Here is a 22,691-nt window from a genome sequence, read left to right as displayed (position 1 = left end):
CACGTCACCCCATATTTCAAGAAATTGGTTCTAAACATGCCATATTTGGTACCTTCACAGTGTATTCACCTTGAATACCACTGCACAAATTCTAAGTCTGCTGCGTAGCTTGAAGAAGGCAGCAAGTGGGGTGGGATGCTTACCTACAAGAATGCAAAGCTAGAGAGAGCATTGACCAGTGGTACTTTGCACTTTCTAGAGTAACTTCCCTCTTTTTTTGTCACCCTTCTTCCTAAAATCTACGGCCTTTTACAATCCAAGCTTGTTAACTTGGCTCAGTTGATGGCATTCCCACCACTGAGCAGGTTACAGGGTTGAGTCCGACCACAGGAGTTTGAGTTCAGATCTATGCTGACACTCTGGTGCAGTACTGAGGGAGGTGCTATCCTTTAGATGAGACGTTAAACCATGGTCGTATCTGCTTGTTCAGGTGCTTAATACGGATGTTTAAAATCAAATTGCGCTGTTTGAAGAAAACAAGGCACTTCTCCCAGTTTCCCTCTTTTCTGTGCCTAATGGCATGAGACAATCCATTTTTACATCCATGGTTTTTTACATCCAGCAGCTCACGCTCTGGGTTTTTCCAAAACGAAGATCTCTTTTTGTGTGGACTGGACGTTGGCCAAAGGATAGATGTGATGGGATGGGGCAGGTGTTGCCACTCTATTCCTATCGGACGTTAGTCCCCCACTGGATGTCAGCCCAGTATTCAGGGGCTGGATCTCTGGTCTCCTGCTGACTGGGGCTCTTTTTCCCTGTATGCTAAATGTTTTATTTGATCTCGGGACGTGAGTGACACTGACCAGGCCACACTTACTGTCTATCCATAGTTGTCCTGAGATGGTGCAGTGGGCCTTTGCCTCGAACCACTGCAGTCTTTATGGTGATGGTACTCACACAATGGTGATAAGTAGGAAATTCCAGGCTATTGACCCAGCAATGATGAAGGAATGGTGATAACATATCCAAGTTAGGATGGTTTGTGTCTTGGAGGGGAAGTTGGAGGTGATAGTGTTCCCATGACATTGCTTCTCGCCCTCCGAGGTGGCAGGGCTGAGTTACTGTCGAAGTAACCGGGTGAATTGCTGCAATGCATCCTTTCGATCATGCATACTGCAACCACAGTGCACTGATGATGGAGGGGCTAGATATTGAGTTCAGCAGCAGGGACACTGATCAACAAACTGCTCTGTCCTGGATGGTATCGAGCTTCTTGAATGTTGTTGGGGCTGCACCCATCCTGGCAAGTGGTGAGTATTCCGTCACACTCCCAATTTGAGCTTTATGAATGGTGGAGAGGCTTTGAGAGGTCAGTGAGCCACTCACCGTAGAGTACCCAGCCTCTGCCCTGCTCTTTCTGCCACATTGATGTGGCTGGTCCAGTTCAGCTCCAGTCACTGGTGACTCCCAAGGTGTTGGTGAGCAACTCGGCAATAGTGGTGCCATTGAAGATTAATGTGTGATGGCTGGGCCATTTTAGTCGAGTTGGTCATTACTTGACATTTATGTGGCGCGAATGTTACCTAACCTCTTTTCGTCCTCTAACCAGCACAACCAAAGATTAAAGCTGGTCATTCTATTCATTATTGTTTCTAGGATTTGCTGTGCAAAAAATATTGCCACATTTACCGACATAACAAGTCATTTTATGTGAATGCTTTGATGTGCTTGAGTGACACGGCATTACATAATGCAAGTCTTTTTTTCTTAGCATCATCTAATCGCTACTTGATTTACCTTGTCTTCCCTTCTATCCTTTTCAACAACGAAAGAGATGGAGAATTTGAAAAGGAAAAGGAAAGCATACGCCATGTTCTATAATAGCACCAAACCTTCTGTGACTTTGCATGTGTTCAGATTATGCAAATGTTTGGATGAAAGGAGGGAGGGCAGGGAAGAACTGTTACTGATTTAAAATGAAAAACGTGAGTTTTAAAGAGAAAATGTTTCTTTAAGTTAAAGTTTTGTGCCGTCGTGTGTGAATGACCAGCACTTGTGCCCTGGAGCAGTTGCAATCACTCTCAAATAGGTCGTTCAGAACTGAAGGCTGTCGGAAAATGAAAGTTCATCATTTCTATATTTTTCCCTTTTGTTCTTGTACTACATGGCTACATTTACAAGAAAATTAGCAGCATCAGTTGCTTTGTGCATTGTTCTAAGTGTGGTTTACTGTGCTTTTTCATTTATTTTAACATAATTGTCCCGATTATCCCAAAGGCTGCCAGAAATTCATCATTTTATCTCCGCCCCATCTTCTGTTTTAGTCCAATGCCAGGACTCACTTAGCTGCTTGTTTTGTGGCGTAATTTGAATCGCAGCAACTTTAATGTGAAGGAAAATAGTGGAAGAAGCACCATTAGTAGATACAGTATATATTTTAAAATTCTGTGCAGCAGTAAAATGCTAATGAGAAAAGTAAATTTCAATCACAGTCTTGATTGATATTTACATTCAGCCTCACCCAGGCCTTGGCGCTCTGCCTGTATCGGCATAGTTCCCGCCAGGGATAAGAGGACTCTTTCTGACCGTTTCTAGAGCAGGATAGTTATGACTTGAGATATCTAGGATAGTTCTTACGATTAAAACTGTAGACTGTAAAATGGTTCTATTTGCAGGTGGCAAAAAAATCACTGTTTTGCAGTAGTGACAATTGAGGTCCAGTTACATGAGGAAGCCCACAGTTTCTGCTTTACTACTAAATGTGCTAGTCTCTCTCTAGTGGACCAGCAACACACTCCCATGCTCCCGTATGTCGGTTTCACTTATGAAGGTACTGAGGTAGACTTGGGAGGTGAGGGAAACGGAAGTAACTGAGAGAAATAATATTAATAGTTGGCTGGAGGAAAAAAGCATCTGAATTTCTCCCTACTGTGCACTGACTAGTTTCAGGAGATAAAACTTAAAAATGTTTCCTTTTAGTTGATTCTTTTCATTATTTTACTTGGCAACTGATAACATTGGCATTATTGTTTAGCTGTCATAAGTTGAAGACCATTAGGCAGAAGTAGAGATGAGAGAGAATTGCTATTTTTCCGTGATCCCAAAAAATGGTTGCAAGTTATTGATTAGTGATGTTAAATAGCAGCAGTTAGTTTCATGTGGACAAATTCGCTCTTCATCCACGCATAATGTTTGTAATTTAAAAGTGTTCCATTTTTTTTTTAGGATGGCCCTTAACAAATCTATGCATCCAAGGAACCGATATAAAGACAAGCCACCAGATTTTACATATTTGGCATCAAAATACACAGAATTCCGGCAGCATGTACACACAAACTTGGCTGGGAAAATGAGGTATGCTAATGAATAAGGGAAGCTGTCCCACTGGTACCAACTAGCACTTGTTTCACTGTCTGACAAAATCTATCTGGTCCCTGGTATGAAATATTTGCTGTTGTCTTAAGGGGTGTATCATCGAATTGTTTTAGTCCTTAGAGAGCTGATTTTGTTCTCTTGTATGTGGCTCATCATTTCTTTGGTAGCACTTTTTTTTAAAGTTCTCTGTAAATTGTCTATGATTTAGAGACTAGCATTGTACAGAGATGTTGTGGTTATGGTGGGCACCTGCTTTTTGTTTGGACAATTTTACTGACTACCAAAGACACTGCATATTGTTGTCTAGGAGTTTCATGTGCACTGGCCATTCTTCATAAGGGAACCTCAACAGTGAGTGCTGGGTCACTATTTGATCATGGGTGCCATCAAGATCAGTTCTGTTCTCACACAAAGTCTACATGGTGCTTTTCAGCAGGGGTTACTAGATAGTGATAAGAAGCAAGATCCCTGGTGGATTTATCCCCTCACTAGCCTGAGTCCAGTTGCAGCGTATCCATTACACCTCATTTGAACTTAACTAACTTAGTGCACTGGGAATTTAACTTCAGATCTTCCACTGTGTACTTATTAACTAAACTCTGCAATTAAGTAATTGCTTTCAACATTTTCTTTTTATTAAATTCTCTTTCCATTCAATTACTGTCAGTTTTCTCAGCTTCTCATTACATTGGTACAAGCACTCAGTGGTCACTCACTTAGCTTATCTCAGTGGATATGCTGTCTTTTTTCTCGGGTTTGAGAGTATGTTGTGTAGCTGGAGACTTTCAGTTTTTATGTAAATCTCTCCGATTTCCCCGATGGCCCAATGGGGAAAAGCACCCTGTGGAAAGATCCCGGGTTCAGTTCCCAATTTGTGCTTAGCTGTTCTTAACTATGGGAGTTTTACAATTGGCCTTGACTGGTATGGGAGAGGGAAAATCGTCCAGTATTGCCACTTCTGGTCACCATGCAGTGACCCTGATGAAAGTACATTTGTTAATGTCTGCTGAAGACAAGTTTGAGCTTCACTGTAATGACACCCATGCTGAAATAGCCCAGCAACACAGTTGTGGCTAGACTTGTGCACAGACAAAGGCCAGCGACTGGAGGTATTGGCCATTGAATTTTATCTCAGGGTGAGTCAAATTTCAAGCATACTATTATTTTTTTAGCAACTTGTTAATTTAGTGAATAGTAGATTTAACCTGTTAACTGCCATTTATTGAAGAGGCTATGTAGTTCCCCCTGAAGTAATCGAGCAAGCCACTCAATTGTTAAAAAAGTTGTTACAAAACAAGATAATGAGAAACAATAGCAAAATACTGCGGATGCTGGAAATCTGAAATAACAACAGAAAGTGCTGGAAATACTCAGCAGGCCAGGCAGCATCCGTGGAGAGAGAAACAGAGTTAACGTTCTGATGAAGGGTCCCAGACCTGAAACGTTAACTCTGTTTCTCTCTCCACGGATACTGCCTGGCCTGCTGAGTATTTCCAGCATTTTCTGTTGTTAGTTAGGATAATGAGAAATATTGGACAGAGCTATCGGCAGCAACCCATATCAGTACAAGATGGGCAATCTCATCCCAGTTGACCCTGTAAAGACCTCGGGCTAGCAATTTATTATAGCCCTGGAATGGGCGGTATCATTAGAAAAATATGAGAATTCGCGCCAGGCGCTATTGTTTTAAACTGCACGCAAAATTCATTCTCGCTGTTCAAAGAAATGATTGGGACGCTAATTCAAGTCTTAAAGGCCTAGCTCAGTGGTGTTACACTCTAAGGGCAGACCAATACCGGGTGCAGCCTAACCTCGACTCATCATTGCCACAGGCTTTTCCGAGTACTTAAAGGGGAGGTTCATTGATACTGGAGCACCTCATTCTCAGCATTGCTGGCTGTGCAGCTGCCTCAGCAAGGAGAAGGAGCCGAAGGACTGAAGCAAGCGTGCTCATGGCAGATCCACCTCAGTCGGGTGGTCAGGGTGATTGAATGCTTCAACAAATGCTACATACCACCATCTGTACCACAGGCTTCGCACACTGCCCAAAGCACTAGACCCTGAGCCCTCTCCCACCAACAATCTCTACCTACCAACACACTCACCCACATCTCGCACCTCACACAATGACAGCTATTCAACTATGGCAGGCACAAGGGTAATTTGTTACGGGAATTCATGTGATATGTTTATGCGTGAATTTATTAATGGAGTTTGCAATATTTTGTGGTCTCTCTCATTTCACCTTTGCGACCAGGAGGACGCTGTGATAATGGCATGACACAGGGATGGTATGATGGTGATGTGGTGAAGAAAAGGGATCTGGGTTTAAGTCATCCTGGTGTGAGACTGGAGGCCTGTTTGGAGGAGGTGGCAGAGTTCAGTGACCACCACCTTGGTGATGCGGAGCCATCTAATACACTGCTCCTCGCTTAATTGAACATAAGGAATAGCAGCAGGAGTAGGCAATTTGGCCCTTCGAGACTGCTCTGCCATTCAATTAGATCATGGCTGATCTTCTACCTCAACTCCACTTTCCTGCACTATCCCCATATCCCTTGATTCCCTTAATATCCAAAAATCTGTCGATCTCTGTCTTGAATATACTCAACGACTGAGCCTCCACAGCCCTCTGGGGTAGAGAATTCCAAAGATTCACCACCCACTGAGTGAAGAAATTTCTCCTCCTCTCAATCCTAAATGGCCGACCCCTTACTGAGACTGTGATGCTTGGTTCTAGACTCCCCAGCCAGGGGAAACATCCTCCCTGCATCTACCCTGTCAAGTCCTGTAAGAATTTTGTATGTTTCAATGAGATCACCTCATTCTTCTAAACTCTAGAGAATATAGGCCTAGTGTAATGAAATCTGTTTGTCTTGATCCTGTATTCGTTTTGCACTCATGTATATTATCCCCCCCCACTGTGTATAGTTTCACTTCCTCTTTCCCGACTAACCTGGGAGGTTCCAGGTCTTGGCTCTTGGCTCCGCCCCTGATTTCTCTTACATAAAGATCCCAGGATCTGTATGACTCATTCCTGTGAACCAGTCGGCGTGTTGAGATGTTAGCTCTGATCTTGGTGATTAAAAGCCAACTTGTTTAAGTCTATAACTTCTAGTTTTGTGGTTATTGAAGGCCCATCACCTAGTCTACTCAATCTCTCCTCATTGGACAATTCCCCCATCCTAGCAATCAGTCTGGTGAACCTTTGTTGCACTCCCTCTATGGCAAGTATATCCTTCCTTAGGTAAGGAGGCCAAAACTGTACACAATACTCCAGGTGTGGTCTCACTAGGGCCCTATGTAATTGCAGTAAGACGTCTTTACTCTTATACTCAACCGCTGTACATGGCCTTCTTTGATCTCACAAAGACCTTCGACACTGTCAACCGTGAGGGATTTATGGAGTGTCCTCCTCAAATTCGGCTGCCCTCAAAAGTTTGTCACTATCCTCCGCCTGCTTCACGACGACATGCAAGCCGTGATCCTAACCAACGGTTCCACCACAGACCCAATTCACGTATGAACCGGGGTCAAGCAAGGCTGTCATCGCACCAACGCTCTTCTCGATCTTCCTTGCTGCAATGCTTCATCTTGCCCTCAGTAAGCTCCCCACTGGAGTGGAGCTAATTTACAGAACAAACGGGAAACTGTTCAACCTCCGTCGCCTCCAGTCCAGATCCAAGGCCGTCCCATCCTCTGTCGTTGAATTACAGTATGCAGACGACGCTTACGTCTGCGCTCACTAGGAGGTCGAACTCCAAACCATCGTCAACACCTTCGCTGAAGCGTACGAGAGCATGGGCCTTAGACGAAACATCCGTAAGACAAAGGTCCTCCACAAAACTGCCCCCGCCACACAGTACTGGCCCCCGATTATCAAAATCCACGACAAGGCCTTGGACAACTTGGACCACTTTCCATACCTCGGGAGCCTACTGTCAACAAGGGCAGACGTCGACGACTAAGTCTAACGCCGCCTTCAGTGTGCCAGGGCAGCTTTCGGTTGCCTGAGGAAGAGAGTGTTTGAAGACCAGGACCTCAAACCCGGCACTAAGCTCATGGTCTACAGAGCAGCAGTGATACCCGCCCTGCTGTATGCCTCAGACATGGACCATGTACAGCAGGCACCTCAAAGCACTGGAGAGGTACCACCAAAGCTGCCTCCGCAAGATCCTGCAAATCCATTGGCAGGATAGGCGCACCAACGTCGGTGTTCTTGCTCAGGCCAACATCCCCAGCATCGAAGCTTTGACCACGCTCGATCAGTTCCGATGGACGGGTCACATTGTCCGCATGCCCGATACAAGACTCCCAAAACAAGCGCTCTACTCGGAGCTCCGGCACGGCAAGAGAGCCTCAGGTGGGCAGAGGAAACGCTTCAAGGACACCCTCAAGGCCTCCTTGGAAAAAGTGTAACATCCCCACCGACACCTGGGAATCCGTGGCCCAAGACCGCACAAAGTGGAGGAGAAGCATCCGGGAAGGCGCCAAACACCTTGAGTCTCTTCGCTGGGAGCAAGCGCAGGCAGCGCAAGGCGCGCACGTCAACCCAAGCACCCCACCCACCCGCCCCTTCAACCACCGTCTGCCCCACCTGTGACAGAGACTGCAGGTCCCGCATTGGACTCATCAGTCACCTGAGAACTCATTTTTAATGTGGAAGCAAGTCATCCTCGGTTCCGAAGGACTGCCGAAGAAGAAGTATACTCAAATCCTCCTGTAATAAAGGCCAACATACCATTTGCTTTCCTAATTGCTTGCTGTACCTGCATGTTAACTTCCAGTGATTTGTGTACAAGGACACCCAGGTCCCTCTGAACACCAACATTTCCCAATCTCTCACCATTTAAAAAATACTCTGCTTTTCTATTTTTTCTACCAAAGTGGATAACTTTACATTTCTCTACATTATATTCCATTTGCCATTTTCTTGGCCACTCAGCTTGTCTATATCCTCTTGAAGCCTCTTTGCATCCTCCTCACAATGTACATTCCTACCTAGCTTTGTATCAGCAGCAAACTTGGATATATTACATTTGGTCCCCTCATCCAAATCATTGATGTAGATTGTGAATAGCTGAGGCCCAAGCACTGATCCTTGTGGTTCCCCAGTAGTTACAACCTGCCAACCCGAAAATGACCCGTTTATTCCTACTCCGTGTCAGCTGTGGCTCAGTTGGTAGCACATTGGCCTCTGAGTCAGAAGTTGTGGGTTCAAGTCCCACTCCAGGGACTTGAGCACATAAAGCTAGGCTGACACTCCAGTGGAGTGCTGAGGGAGTGCTGCACTGTCGGAGGTGCCGTCTTTTGGATGAGACGTTAAACCGAGGCCCGTCTGCTCTCTCAGGTGGACGTAAAAGATCCCAAAGCACTATTCTGAAGAAGAGCAGGAGTCCTGGCCAATATTTATCCCTCAATCCACAAAACAAAAACAGATTATCTGGTCATTATCACATTGTGGTTTGTGGGAGCTTGCTGTGCGCAAATTGGCTGCCACATTTCCCACATTACAACAGTGACTACACTCCAAAATGTACTTAATTTGCTGTAAAGCACTTTGAGACGTCTGGTGGTCGTGAAAGGTGCTTTTTAAATGCAAGTCTCTGTCTTTTTTCTTTTTCTGTTTTCTGTCTGTTAACCAATCCTCAGTCCATGCTAGTATATTACCCCCAATCCCATGAGCCCTAATTTTGTTTTATAACCTCTTGTGTGGCACCTATCGAATGCCTTCTGAAAATCCAAATACACCACGTGGTAGGAGAAGTGCTGTCGGAATACACTCTGAGGTTAAGGCCTCCTGGTGAGAGCCCTGATGGCCCTCCTCATCCCTCTGCGCATATGTTCCCGCATTTCTCGCTGCCTACACTCCCTCCGTAGATCCTGCAAGGTAAGGTGGCATGCCAATACATCCCCCATTAATGAGAACATAAGAAATAGGAGCAGGAGTAGGCCAATCGGCCCCTCGAGCCTGCTCCGCCATTCAATAAGATCATGGCTGATCTGATCCTAACCGCCAGTCTACTATCACAGAACCATCTCCTGAATCTAACAGAATTAGACACACGAAATAGGAGCAGGATCCGGCTACACGGCCCCTGGGCCCGCTCCGCTACCCACAGGGCCATGTCCGATCCGAACCTAGACTCATGTCCAAATTCCTGCCCGCTCCCTGTAACCCTTAATTCCCTTTACTTCTAGGAAACTGTCTATTTCTGTTTTAAATTTATGTAATGATGTAGCTTCTACAGCTTTTTGGGGCAGCATATTCCATGGACCTACCACCCTCTGAGTGAAGTAGTTCCTCCTCATCTCAGTTTTGAAAGAGCAGCCCCTTATTCTAAGACTATGCCCCCTAGTTCTAGTTTCACCCATCATCGGGAACATCCTCCCCGCATCCACCCGATCCAACCCCTTCACAATCTTATATGTTTCAATAAGATCGCCTCTCATTCTTCTGAACTCCAATGAGTAGAGTCCCAATCTACTCAACCTCTCCTCATATGTCCATCCCCTCATCCCCGGGATTAACCGAGTGAACCTTCTTTGTACTGACTCGAGAGCAAGTATGTCTTTTCTTAAGTATGGACACCAAAACTGTATGCAGTATTCCAGGTGCGGTCTCACCAATACTTTGTACAACTGAAGCAATACCTCCCTATTTTTATATTCTATCCCTCTAGCAATGAAAGCCAACATTCCATTGGCCTTCTTAATCACTTGCTGCACCTGCATACTAACCTTTTGAGTTTCGTGCACCAGGATCCCCAGACCCCTTTGTACTTCAGTACTTTCCAGTTTCTTGCCATTAAGATAATAACTTGCTCTACGATTTTTCCTGCCAAAGTGCATAACCTCACACTTTCCAGTATTGTATTCCATCTGCCAAATCTCTGCCCACTTACTTAGCCTGTCTATGTCCCCTTGCAGGTTTTTTATGTCCTCCTCACTCACTACTTTCCCTCCCATCTTAGTATCATCTGCAAACTTTGATATGTTACACTCGGTCCCTCTTCCAAATCGTTAATATAGATTGTAAAGAGTTGGGGACCCAGCACTGACCCCTGCGGAACACCACTAGTTACTGATTGCCAGTCTGAGAATGAACCATTTATCCCAACTCTCTGCCTTCTGTTAGATAGCCAATCCTTTATCCATGCCAGAATATTACCCCCAATCCCGTGATTTTTTATCTTAAGCAATAATCTTTTGTGTGGCACCTTGTCAAATGCCTTTTGGAAGTCTAAATACACTATGTCTACTGGTTCCCCTTGTAGTGTATGTGCCTTTAAGAGCCCCATGTGTGCTGTAATGCCGGTAATGGCCACTCAGGCTATATAAGCCTGTATATTGTGTTACATCCGTTAGTACCCCTCCAGACTTTGCTTAGTAAACACCTATGAACCAACTCCTGTCTTCAGTGTCTCTATCAACACACAGACACAACAGTGGCGACGAAGTGGAAACGGACTTGCCTACAATTCGGCAGCACCTCAAGGACATCGATTCCTCTGGTGTCCAGAAGAATCAAGAAGTGAAAGAAGCTGTTGTTTCACCAGCTGGCCAAGCTGGTGGCAGGTACTGCGGTAATCCTTCCTGGGCGTCAGGCTGGGGCTCCAGCGGCTGGCTCTACAGCTGGGCCAAGCAGCGAAACCGGAGGCAAGCAGTAACAGACAGGGAGGGAGCACTCGGGAGACGGCCGGCGCTGCAAGCAGGTCGGCGTTCAGACCTAGAGAGAGAGTCCGGCGGGAACGAGTCTCCAACTGTAAATAAATAAATAAATAAAAAAAGAACGGAAACCGCGGGCAACAGCATTGTCATCAGCAGTAGCGGCGGGAAAGCGCGGGAAGCGCCATATTTTTTCTGCAGAAAAGAAAAGCAAAGCGCGGGAAGAGCCATATCTTTTCTAAGATGCCTAATTCTGGCAATATTGATGCTTTTGATAACGAGATAGAGGATTGGACCACATGTGGAAAGAGTGGAGGTATATTGCACCGCAAATGGAATAGAAGATGAATAAAAAACTTCAGTACTTCTAAATCTAATGGGCGCAAAGACATACAAGCTGTTACGAAACTTAATCACTCCAGCCGAACCGATGGACAAGAATTTTAAGGAGATTGTTGATACCCTACACTGCCAATTCGAGACAGGACTGGCAGATCCTCTACGAGACAAATTCGTCTGCGGTCTCCTAAGTGTAGGAACACAAAAAGGCTATTTTCTGAGAAAGATTTAACACTGGACAAGGCTTTCAGTGCAAGAGGAGCTGCAGAGATACAGCAAAAGCCACAGGACTTCGGCACCCATGAAATGACACGGGGTTTCAAGAGATGTTATCGCTGCGGCAGATCCACCCATGACCAGAGGGACTGCTGGTTCAAGGACAAAGCATGCAGGCAATGCGGAAAGATGGGACACATTACACGTGTATGCCGATCTGGAAAAAAAAAATCCACTAACAGGAAAAAAAAATCAATAAGGAAAAGCACAGAAAGGTACAAATGATGACGGACAGGAGCTCCGAAGACCAGAAGAGCGATAGCGACTCCGGGAACAAGAGACTAAGCTCTCTCAAATTACATAATGTAATTGCCAAAGATGATTACCAGACCATTTGGGTTACCCTCACGATAGCAGGGTCCCCAGTTAAAATGGAGCTAGATACAGGATCAGCTCTGACCGTCATAAATTGACGGGATTACGAGCGGCTATTTCCGCATATACCTTTTAAAAGACACATCCATTATCTTGAAAACATATACGGGGCAGAAAGTATACCCCAAAGGAAAAATAAGGGCGCCTGTTGTATACAACGGCAAGGAAATACAGAAGTTGTATTTATACGCTCTACAAGATGGTGGTCCACCGCTGTCGGGACGTGAATGGATCAGGAAAATACGTTTAGACTGGCACTCCATTCAGGCACTGACGGTGACCAGTAAGGAAAAAAATTGATGACGTCATACCTGAACGATTAAAAGGCATCTTGGCCAACGCCAAGGAAGTGTTTCAAGAGAAACTAGGAACATTGAAAGGCATCACCGCCTCAATAAAAGTGGAAGATGCGGCAATTCCCAAGTTTTTTAAGGCAAGACCGGTGCCATACGCAATTTGTCCAGCAGTCGAGGCAGAGCTGGAGAATTTGGAAAAGGCAGGCGTATTATCTAAAATAGATTGGAGCGAGTGGACAACACCCATCGTCCCAGTCATGAAGAAAGCATTGAAGAATGATAAATCTGAAGAACAGAGAAAAATTCGCATCTGTGGAGACTTCAAGGTGACTGTAAACCCGGTCCTTCACACTGTACAGTATCCTCTTCCGAGGATAGAAGATATTTTCGCCTCACTATCCGGAGGGAAACGTTTCACCAAAATTGACTTGGCACAGGCATATCTACAGATGGAGGTTGAAGAGGCTTCTTAAAAAATATCTCACGATAAACACACACAAAGGCCTGTACCAGTACAATCGACTGGTTTTCGGAGTAGCATCCGCTCCAGCTATCTGGCAAAGAGCTATGGAGCAAGTCCTCCAAGGGATTCCGGGGACTCAATGCTACCTAGACAACATCCTTGTAATGGGAGAAAACGACAACGAGCACCTTGCCAATTTGGAGCAGGTGCTCACTAGGCTGAGAACGGGGCCTACGAGCAAATCGCCCCAAGTGTGAATTTTTCCGAAATCAAATATCATATTGTGGCCACATAATAAATAAGGAAGGTTGCATAAGTCACCTGAAAAAATTGAAGCGGTCATAAAAGCCCCAGCACCTGAAAATGTTTCACAATTAAGGTCGTTCCTGGGATTAATAAATTACTATCATAAATTTTTACCGAACTTATCAACTCTTCTACACCCTCTTAATGAACTGCTACAAACAGGAGTAATTTGGAAATGGAGCGAAGACTGTAAACGTGCCTTCCATAAATGCAAAGACTTAATCACATCCAAAGAAGCTTTGGCTCATTACAACCCATCACTGCCAATCAGACTGGCGTGCGATGCATCCCCTTACGGCATAGGAGCAGTATTATCGCATAAATTCCCTGATGGCTCGGAACGGCCGATAGCTTTTGCGTCACGCTCATTGAACTCAGCTGAGCGTAACTATGCCCAAATCGACAGGGAAGCACTCAGCCTGGCATGGGGAGTGAAGAAATTCAACCATTACCTACACGGACAAAAATTTACCTTGTTGACTGACCATCAACCCCTCGTCTCCATATTCAACCCTAAAAAGGCTGTTCCCATTATGACCGCGCAAAGGCTACAGAGGTGGTCCCTTTTTCTAGGGACACACCAATACAACATAGAATACAAAGGATCAAAACAGCATGGGAATGCTGACGGTTTATCGCGCCTACCGTTGCCAACGGTAGAAGAGGCACCTACAGTAGACCCAGTGGAGATGTTCCACTCAACCATAGTGGAATGTCTACCAGTAACAAATTCTGCCATTGAAACGGAAACGAGAAATGACCCGACTCTCTCACGAGTCTATGACTTAACGGTGAAGGGATGGCCAGCACATGGCGAACCACTGTTGTCAGCATTCTCGCAAAGAAGAGAACAGCTGTCAGTATGCCGAGGAACCTTGAGGTGTGGATCCAGAGTGGTGATTCCACCCAAACTCCAGGATAAAGTGCTAAAGGAGCTTCACGAGGGGCATCTGGGTGGAGTGAAAATGAAGAACCTAGCCAGAGCGTTTGTGTGCTGGCCAGGTATCGATGGAGACATTGAAGAAATGACCAAGAGTTGTCTAGGATGCCAGAAGGTCCAAAACGCCCCACCACAAGCCCCTCTACATCCATGGGAGTGGCCCTCATCTCCATGGCAAAGGGTACACATCGACTTTGCTGGTCCATTTATGGACTCAATGTTCTTAATCGCGGTTGATGCACACTCCAAGTGGCTGGAGGTAATAAAGATGTCCTCCACCACCACGGAAAAAACCATCACAGTATTAAGGACCATATTTGCCAGGAATGGGCTGCCTGAACAGATCTGTTCTGATAATGGACCGCAATTTGTGTCCGAAGAATTCAGGAAGTTCTTAAAAAAACAATGGGGTTAAGCACTACACGTCCGCCCCATACCATCCCGCCGCCAATGGATTGGCTGAAAGGTTTGTCCAGACCTTCAAGAAGGCCATAAAGGCCATGGGTAATGAAGACATAAAACTTCAGCACAAGGTGGATAACTTCTTGTTCGCATACAGGAATGCAACACATATGGTTACCAACCAAACTCCCGCCATGGTGTTCTTCAATAGAAACCTAAGATGCCGGCTGGATTTGGTCAAGCCCAACATCAGAAGGGACGTGGAGAACTGGCAGTTTCAAGGCATGAATGAAAGGCCAACTAGAACCTTCCAGATAGGTCAACAAGTTTTGGCCCGGGACTACCGTACCGAGAAATGGCAGCCTGGAACTATCTGCACACGACTAGGACCACTGATGTATACCGTGGACATCGGAGAAAGCACAATAAGGCGCCATGCTGACCAAATCATAGAGTCGTCTGAAAAGGGACAACCTACACCACAACTCTATACGCCTAACGATGAAGTAGAGATACCCATATCTACCTCCGATCCGGTGATACTGGAACCCGATGAACCCGACACTGGCATTCAAGCCGAATCAGCCTTGCCAACAGAACCTACTACACCTCCAGAAACTACTACACCACCGAGGCGTTATCCGGACCGAGTCAGGAAGCCTCCAGAGAGACTGACTTATAATTAATTAACTGCAGCAATGTGTATATTATTTTTCTTATAACATGTAATTAATAATTACTTAATATTATGTACTGGTTGGCTAAAAGGGGAGGAATTGTAGTGTATGTGCCTTTAAGAGCCCCATGTGTGCTGTAATGGCCACTCGGGCTATATAAGCCTGTATATTGTGTTATATCCGTTAGTACCCCTCCAGACTTTGCTTAGTAAACACCTATGAACCAACTCCTGTCTTCAGTGCCTCTATCAACACACAGACACAACACCCCTTTATCCACCCTATATGTTACTTCATCAAAGAACTCCAGCAAATTTGTCAAACATGACTTCCCCTTCATAAAACCATGCTGACTTTGTCCTATTAAATTATGATTATCCAAATGTCCTGTTACTGTCTCCTTAATAATGGACTACAAAATTTTACCTACCACAGATGTTCGGCTAACCGGTCTATAGTTTCCAGCCTTCTGTCTACTGCCCTTTTTAAATAAGGGTGTTACATTAGCAGTTTTCCAGTCTGCTGGGACCTTTGCTGAGTCCAGGGAGTTTTGGAAAATTATTACCAATGCATCCACAGTCCCTACCGCCACTTCCCTCAAGACCCTAGGATATAAGCCATCAGGTCCAGGTGATTTATCCGCCTTGAGTCCCATTATTTTACCGAGTACCACTTCCTTAGTGATTTTGATCGTGTTTAGCTCCCTCCCCCCCCCCCCCCCCCCCCCCCATAGCCCCCTGTTTGTCCAGTGTTGGGATATTCTTAGTGTCCTCTACTGTAAAGACTGATACAAAATGTTCATTCAGTGTTTTTGCCATCTCCATATTTCCCACCATTAATTTCCCGGTCTCATCCTCTAAGGGACCAACATTTACTTTAGCCACCCTTTTTCTTTTTATATAACTATAAAAACTCTTACTATCTGTTTTTATATTTTTTGCTAATTTACTTTCATAATCTATCTTCCCTTTCTTAATCAATCTTTTTGTTATTTTTTGCTGTCTTTTAAAGACTTCCCAATCCTCTATCCTCCCACTAGATTTGGCTACCTTATATGCCCTTGTTTTTAGTCGAATACTATCCTTAATTTCTTTACTTAGCCACGGATGGCTGTCTTTTCTTTTACACCCTTTTCTTCTCAGTGGAATATATATTTTTTGGAAGTTGTAAAATAACTCCTTAAATGTACACCACTGATCATGTATCGTCTTACCCTTTAATCTATTTTCCCAATCCACTCTACTCAATTCCGCTCTCATACCATCATAGTCTCCTTTATTCAAGCTTAGTGCGCTTGTTTGAGATCCAACCTTCTCACCCTCTAATTGAATATGGAATTCAACCATGTTATGGTCACTCATTCCAAGGGGATCCTTTACTAGGACATTTTTAATTAATCCTGTCTCGTTACACAGGACCAGATCTAAGGTTGCTTGCCCCCTGGTCGGTTCAGTTACATACTGCTCAAGAAACCCATCCCTAATACACTCAATGAACTCATCCTCAAGGCTGCTCTGCCCAATTTGATTTGTCCAATTAATATGATAGTTAAAATCCCCCATAATTATAGATGTTCCCTTATTACAAGCCTCAACTATTTCCTGATTGATACTCCGTCCAACAGAGTTGCCACTGTTCGGAGGCCTATAGACTACGCCCACTATTGTTTTTTCCCCCTTATTATTCCTTACCTCCACCCAAACTGTTTCATTATCCTGATCTTTTGACCCCAATATCATTTCTCTGTATTACAGTGATTCCTTCCTTTATTAACATAGCCACCCCACCTCCCCTTCCTTCCTGCCTGTCCTTCCTGATCGTTAAATAACCTGGTATGTTTAATTCCCAGGCATTGTCACCCTGCAGCCATGTTTCTGTAATGGCCACAAGATCATACCCATATGTAGTTATTTGTGCCATTAACTCGTCTATTTTGTTACGAATGCTACGTGCATTCAGGTAGAGAACTTTCAAAGATGTTTTGTGACACTTAGTTCCTGCTTTTGCCCTTTTTATTACTTTACCTTTTACTCCATACCTTCTGCCCCTTCCTGACACGCTCTGGTTTTTAATTTCCCCACTGCTACCTAAGCCTATGACCTTCTCTGTTGTCATTTTTATTATTTGCTCTCTAGGAACCTCCCCCCCCACTAGTTAGTTTAATGTTACCAAGTGTAGCAGTTTGAATCTTTGAACAATAAATGTAGCTACTTTGTAGTTGGTAGAAGACTGCTGATACAAAAGAAGCTTGAAATTACTCACTGAAACTGTTCAGTGGCTGAAACTGACCAAAAAAACACTGAAATAACCTGCCCTGACAGCTGGGAGTGATTAATGTTGATCCCTTTAAATAATGTTGCTGGAGCTACACGATGGCAGGTCAGCACGGTGGCATAGTGGTTAGCACTGTTGCCTCACAGCACCAGGGACCAGGGTTCGAATCCGGCCTCGGGTGACTGTCTGTGTGGAGTTTGCACATTCTCCCCGTGTTTGCGTGGGTTTCCTCCGGGTGCTCCGGTTTCCTCCCACAGTCCAAAGATGTGCGGGTTAGGTTGATTGGCTATGATAAATTGACCCTTAGTGTTAGGGGGATTAAATATGTGGGGTTTCTGTGATTCTGTGAGCCAGCTTCCTGGAGCTGCACGCCAGCTCTCCTTGCCTGGTTGAGGCGCAAAGGTAAGTGACGACAATGAATTTTCCAGATCGGATGGCCAGTGAGCATTGCACACTCACTGACGTCACAATCTGCCTGGCGTTGAAGTCCCCGGCAGTACCTCGTACCGGCGACGCAACAGGGGGTCCGGATTTGCCGTGCGGCGCTGGATTCGCCTTGCCCCAGCGCTATTGCATCAGTGCCCCATTATCACCATCTGGCACTAACTGAAGGCGCTAAGGTAATGAATTTTTCCCTCCTCTGACATCTGGGTATTGGTGCTCAAGTTGAGAGACTAGTCAAGAAAAGCCTGATATATTTGTACTCATCGTCATATCTATCAGCCAACATCCTAGACTCATCCATCACCATTCCTGGGCATGTCCTGTGCCCCCCCACCTGGCGGGATAGACCCGCCGGAGGTAAAGGTACAGTGGGGTACTGTTGATGGTCGTGGCCCTGGAGTCCTCAACATTGACTGGAATCCATACAGTCTCTTCACTTCAGGTCAAATGAGGCCAAAGAAACCTGCTTATTACCACTTAATGTACCCACTCTCAACTGACTAATTAATACTCCTCCATGTTGAACATGACTTGGAAGAACCACTGAGGGAAGCATGGGCACAGAATGGGTGGGAGATTTCAATATCCACCATCATAGTACTACCACTGACTGAGTCTTATAGGACATAATTTCCAGACTGGACCTGCATCAGATGATATAATAGAATATATTATAAAATAAAACTGAAGCCATGAAGAAAAAAGCATCAAACACCAAAATTTGAAGCTGGACATATCTTGGTTCCGTCACACTTCCCCTCTCTCAATTTCTAATATGCCATCTTAACTAGCCGTCCCTATCTTCAGCATGGTGCAATAGAAACTCATTGCAATATTCTACTCCAACTCATACTTTTCCAGCACAGCTGAGGGGAGGAGAGGCTCGGGAGCTTCAAAGGTTGCAAATGTGACACCATTGTTCAAGAAAGGGTGTAAGGACAATCCTCGTAACTACAGTTTAACATCAATGGTGGGTAAAGTTTTAGAAACAATAATCAAGGAAAAAATTAACGGGCATTTGGAGAGATTTAAGCTAATTAAGGAAAGCCAACACGGGTTTGTAAAAGGAAGATCGTGTTTGACTAATCTAATTGAATTTTTTAATGAAGTAACAGAGAGGATTGATGAAAGAATGCAATGAATGTTGTCTGCATGGATTTTCAGAAGGCGTTTGACAAAGTACCACATAGAAGGCTGGTTAACAAAATTGAGGCTCCTGGAATAGGTGGGTCCAGCTTGGATAAGGAATTGGCTTAAGGACAGAAAACAGCGAGTTGTGGTAAATGGCTGTTTTTCAGACTGGAGGATGGTAGACAGTGGTGATCCCCAAGGGTCAGTGCTGGGGCCACTGCTTTTTTTGATGTATATGAATGACCTGGATATTGGAATACAGAGCAGAATTTCTAAATTTGCCGATGACACCAAACTTGGGGGTGTGGCAAACAGTGATGATGATATCAATCGACTGCAACAGGACATAGAAAGGCTAGCAGAATGGGCAGACAAGTGGCAGATGGAATTTAATACAGAGAAGTGTGAGGTGATGAATTTTGGCAGAAGGAACAGGGAGAGGCAATATACACTTAATGGCACAGTTTTGGATAGGCTAGATGGGGAAAGGCTGTTCCCACTAGTTGCTGGTACAGGCACTGGGAACACAGATTTAAGGTTTTGGGCAAGAGATATAGGGGGGATGTGAGGAAAAACTTTTTTATACGGCGAGTGGTGAAGGACCTGCAATTCGCTGCCAATGGACGTGGCGGAAGCAGAGACATTCAATGTTTTCAAGGGGAGACTGGATAGGCACTTGAGGGAAATAAACTTGCAGGGCTGCGGGGATAGAGCGTGGGAATGGGACTGACTGGATTGCTCCACAGAGAGCCGGCACGGACTCGATAGGCCGAATGGCGGCCTCCTGTGTCGTTATGACTCTATGATTCAAATTCTTCATCTCCTTTTAATCTTTCTTTAGAATCTCCCAAGATTGTGACTCTTAATCACTGCTTCCTAATTTACCTCATCCCTTTTCAGTCTGGGGTGGTGTCTTGCACTGTGGGCCTTGACTCTTTACCAAGGTTTCCCAGTATATTAAAAAAAAATGACAGTGTCATGAAGCAGTTGATTATAAACCTTTGCCAAACAGGAGTTTAATCCTATCTCATCAAAAGAAAATATCTTCAGTTAAGTGAATTTACTTCTTTTTAATTACATAACATTTGAGAGCAAAAAGAATTAAACTGGTATCAGTGATACATTCAACGTTAGTCAGTCTGTATCATAAATGTACAGCTGGTTTAGGAATGGCATATGCTGTCCATATGGGAACTTAATAATTTAGAGTTGGGACATTGTTGAAGGGACTGAAGACCGTTCCATTTGTACATTTGTGGAATATTGTAAAAATAAGGTCTATCAGTACTTTTGGCTAAGCAAACTGTCCAGATGCCAGTGTCTGATTCCACAAATTAGTGTTTGTCTCATTTGTTTCCGCATAAAATTGACAGAATGCCACAATTCCTGACACCCTGTGAAATTAAGTCAGATTGGATTTTATTCTGTTTAAAAAGCTTTTCCTAGTTCTGATAATGTAATCTCTTCCTTACTCATACAGATTGGTGTGTTTTTCTAATTTGTGGGAACAAGCTATTGAACATTTCAGTAGTTTTTCTTTCACAAAATCAAAACTGTATTCGATTATAGCCTGCAAATGTGTTCCAAGAATACTGTTAATTAATGGATATTGCACGGTTCAAAGACTTCCGTATTCAAGCGAATTGACAGGAAATCAATTCCAATATGTCTGCCTGTGCCATTTTCTAGCTTGCTTTACAAGCTCCATCATAACAGACAGACAGGTGACTTACCTGTTATTTTTTTCCCCCTCTGTTCCTGTGGGCAGTCTCCTTAAGGAAACCGAGCTGGACAATCTCTGTTCAATCTGTGACTTAACATTTTGTTTTCAATTTTGGAGCCCCTCAAGTTCAACCATACGTAAACCCGAAAGCATCAACCACTCTGCCACTTACACCTATCGTGCTCAGAAGTGTCCCTATTCTTGCCAACATCCACTGGCTCCCAGCCTTATGGCATCAACTTCAAAATTTTCATCTCAAGTCTCAGTAATTTTCAAAATCCCTTTAGTCCTGCTCTCCTGCTCACACCCTCTACTTGTTCATCTCGTATTTACTGAAGTCAATGGGAATCGGCGGGGCGGGGGGGGATCTCTGGAGTCATACCTAGCACAAAGGAAGATGGTTGTGATGGTTGAAGGTCAATTATCACAGCCCCAGGACATCGCTGCAGGAGTTCCTCAGGGCAGTGTCCTAGGCCCAACCATCTTGAGCTGCTTCATCAATGACCTTCCCTCCAACATAAGGTCAGAAATGGGGATGTTCGCTGATGACTGCACAGTGTTTAGCGCCATTCACAACTCCTCAGATAATGAAGCAGTCCATGCCCGCATGCAACAAGAGCTGGATGACTTTCAGGCTTGGGCTGATAAGTGGCAGGTAATATTCGCGCCACAGAAGTGCCAGGCAATGACTATCTCCAACAAGCGAGAGTCTAACCACCTCCCCTTGACATTCAACGGCATCACTATCGCCGAATCCCCCATCAACATCCTGGGGGGGTCACCATTGACCAGAAACTTAACTGTACCAGCCACATAAATACTGTGGCAACAAGAGCAGGTCAGAGGCTAGGCATTCTGCAGCAAGTGTCTCCCCTCCCGACTCCCCAAAGCCTTTCCACCATCTACAAGGCACAAGTAAGGAGTGTGATGGAATACTCTCCACATGCCTGGATGAGTGCAGCTCCAACAACACTCAAGAAGCTTGACACCATCCAGGCCAAAGCAGCACGCTTGATTGGCACCCCATCCACCACCACATTAACATTCACTCCCTCCACCACCGGCGCACCGTGGCTGCAGTGTGTGCCATCTACAAGATGCACCAAAGCAACTCGCCAAGGCTTCTTCAGCAGCACCTCCCAAACCCGCGAACTCTTCCACCTTGAAGGACAAGGGCAGCAGGCGCATGGGAACACCACCACCTCCAAATTCCCCTCCCAAGTTACACACCATCCTGACTTAGAAGTATATCGCCGCTCCTTCATCATTGCTGGGTCAAAATCCTGGAACTCCCTCCCTAACAGCACTACACCACACGGACTGCAGCGGTTCAAGAAGGCGGCTCACCACCACCTTCTCAAGGACAATTAGGGATGGGCAATAAATGCTGGCCTTGCCAGCGACGCCCAGATCCCATAATTGAATTAAAAAAATAAAAATCCTTCTCATCAGAAACTAATGCTAAGCTGCATCAGATTTACCTGGAGTCCATGCCCAGAACCAAGAAGGACGCAGTAAACGGAGGCTATCCTCAATTGCACCAAGGATGCATCACCTGCCATTGCCACTAGTTGGTGTCAATGTCGGCACATGCAGACGAGGCTACTTCATCTCCTACCAGTAAACTACACTGTGCAGGTGGGTGACCCTCAGTGCTAACTGGTATTGGCTGCTGTCTGCTCCACCTGTAATCCTAATGTGATGAAATATTCCATTCATCACTGCCTGTGACTGTGGTTGGTTTCAGGTTCCCCCTTACCATTGTATTGCCTGTGACTGTGGTTGGTTTCAGGTTTCTCCTCACCATTGTATTGTGTATTGGAATGTATGGAATGTGTTGTGTGTAGGGCTCCGCCCATACCTGGCCTCTATGTAAGCCAGCTCAGTCTGGCCTCACAGCCAGTACTGCAGACCTCCAGGGAAGATACCTCTCTCCACTGCGTGTTATCTTCTAAGTTAATAAAAGCCTTGTTTTGTTTCGCTAACATCGAGTCTCAGGATTATTGAGGCACATCAATTTTATTAACTTATTTTTCAACACAATGGATCAACTCCTGAAACC

At 45.0% G+C, this 22,691-nt stretch overlaps 1 protein-coding gene across 6 annotated transcripts in view; it reads left to right on the top strand.

Moving 5' to 3' along the window:
- The window catches only part of mettl16 (methyltransferase 16, N6-methyladenosine), a 153,145-nt gene that overhangs the window by 24,246 nt on the left and 106,208 nt on the right, over nt 1–22,691 (top strand). For 5 of the 6 annotated variants that reach the window (XM_085964847.1, XM_085964845.1, XM_085964846.1 and 2 more), the window contains exon 2: nt 3,166–3,294. In XM_085964847.1, the coding sequence (XP_085820973.1) occupies nt 3,166–3,294 (129 nt within the window). Of the gene's footprint in view, nt 1–1,745; nt 1,926–3,165; nt 3,295–22,691 lie in introns of those variants that run through there. The other variant, XM_085964850.1, reaches the window with a different exon arrangement.

Source organism: Somniosus microcephalus, chromosome 22 (genome assembly GCF_052327205.1).
Source record: "Somniosus microcephalus isolate GS21.2 chromosome 22, FLI_Smic_1.0, whole genome shotgun sequence".
NCBI lineage: Eukaryota > Metazoa > Chordata > Chondrichthyes > Squaliformes > Somniosidae > Somniosus > Somniosus microcephalus.
The sequence above is the reverse complement of the archived record's forward strand: the minus strand, read 5'-3'. Positions and strand labels throughout refer to the sequence as shown.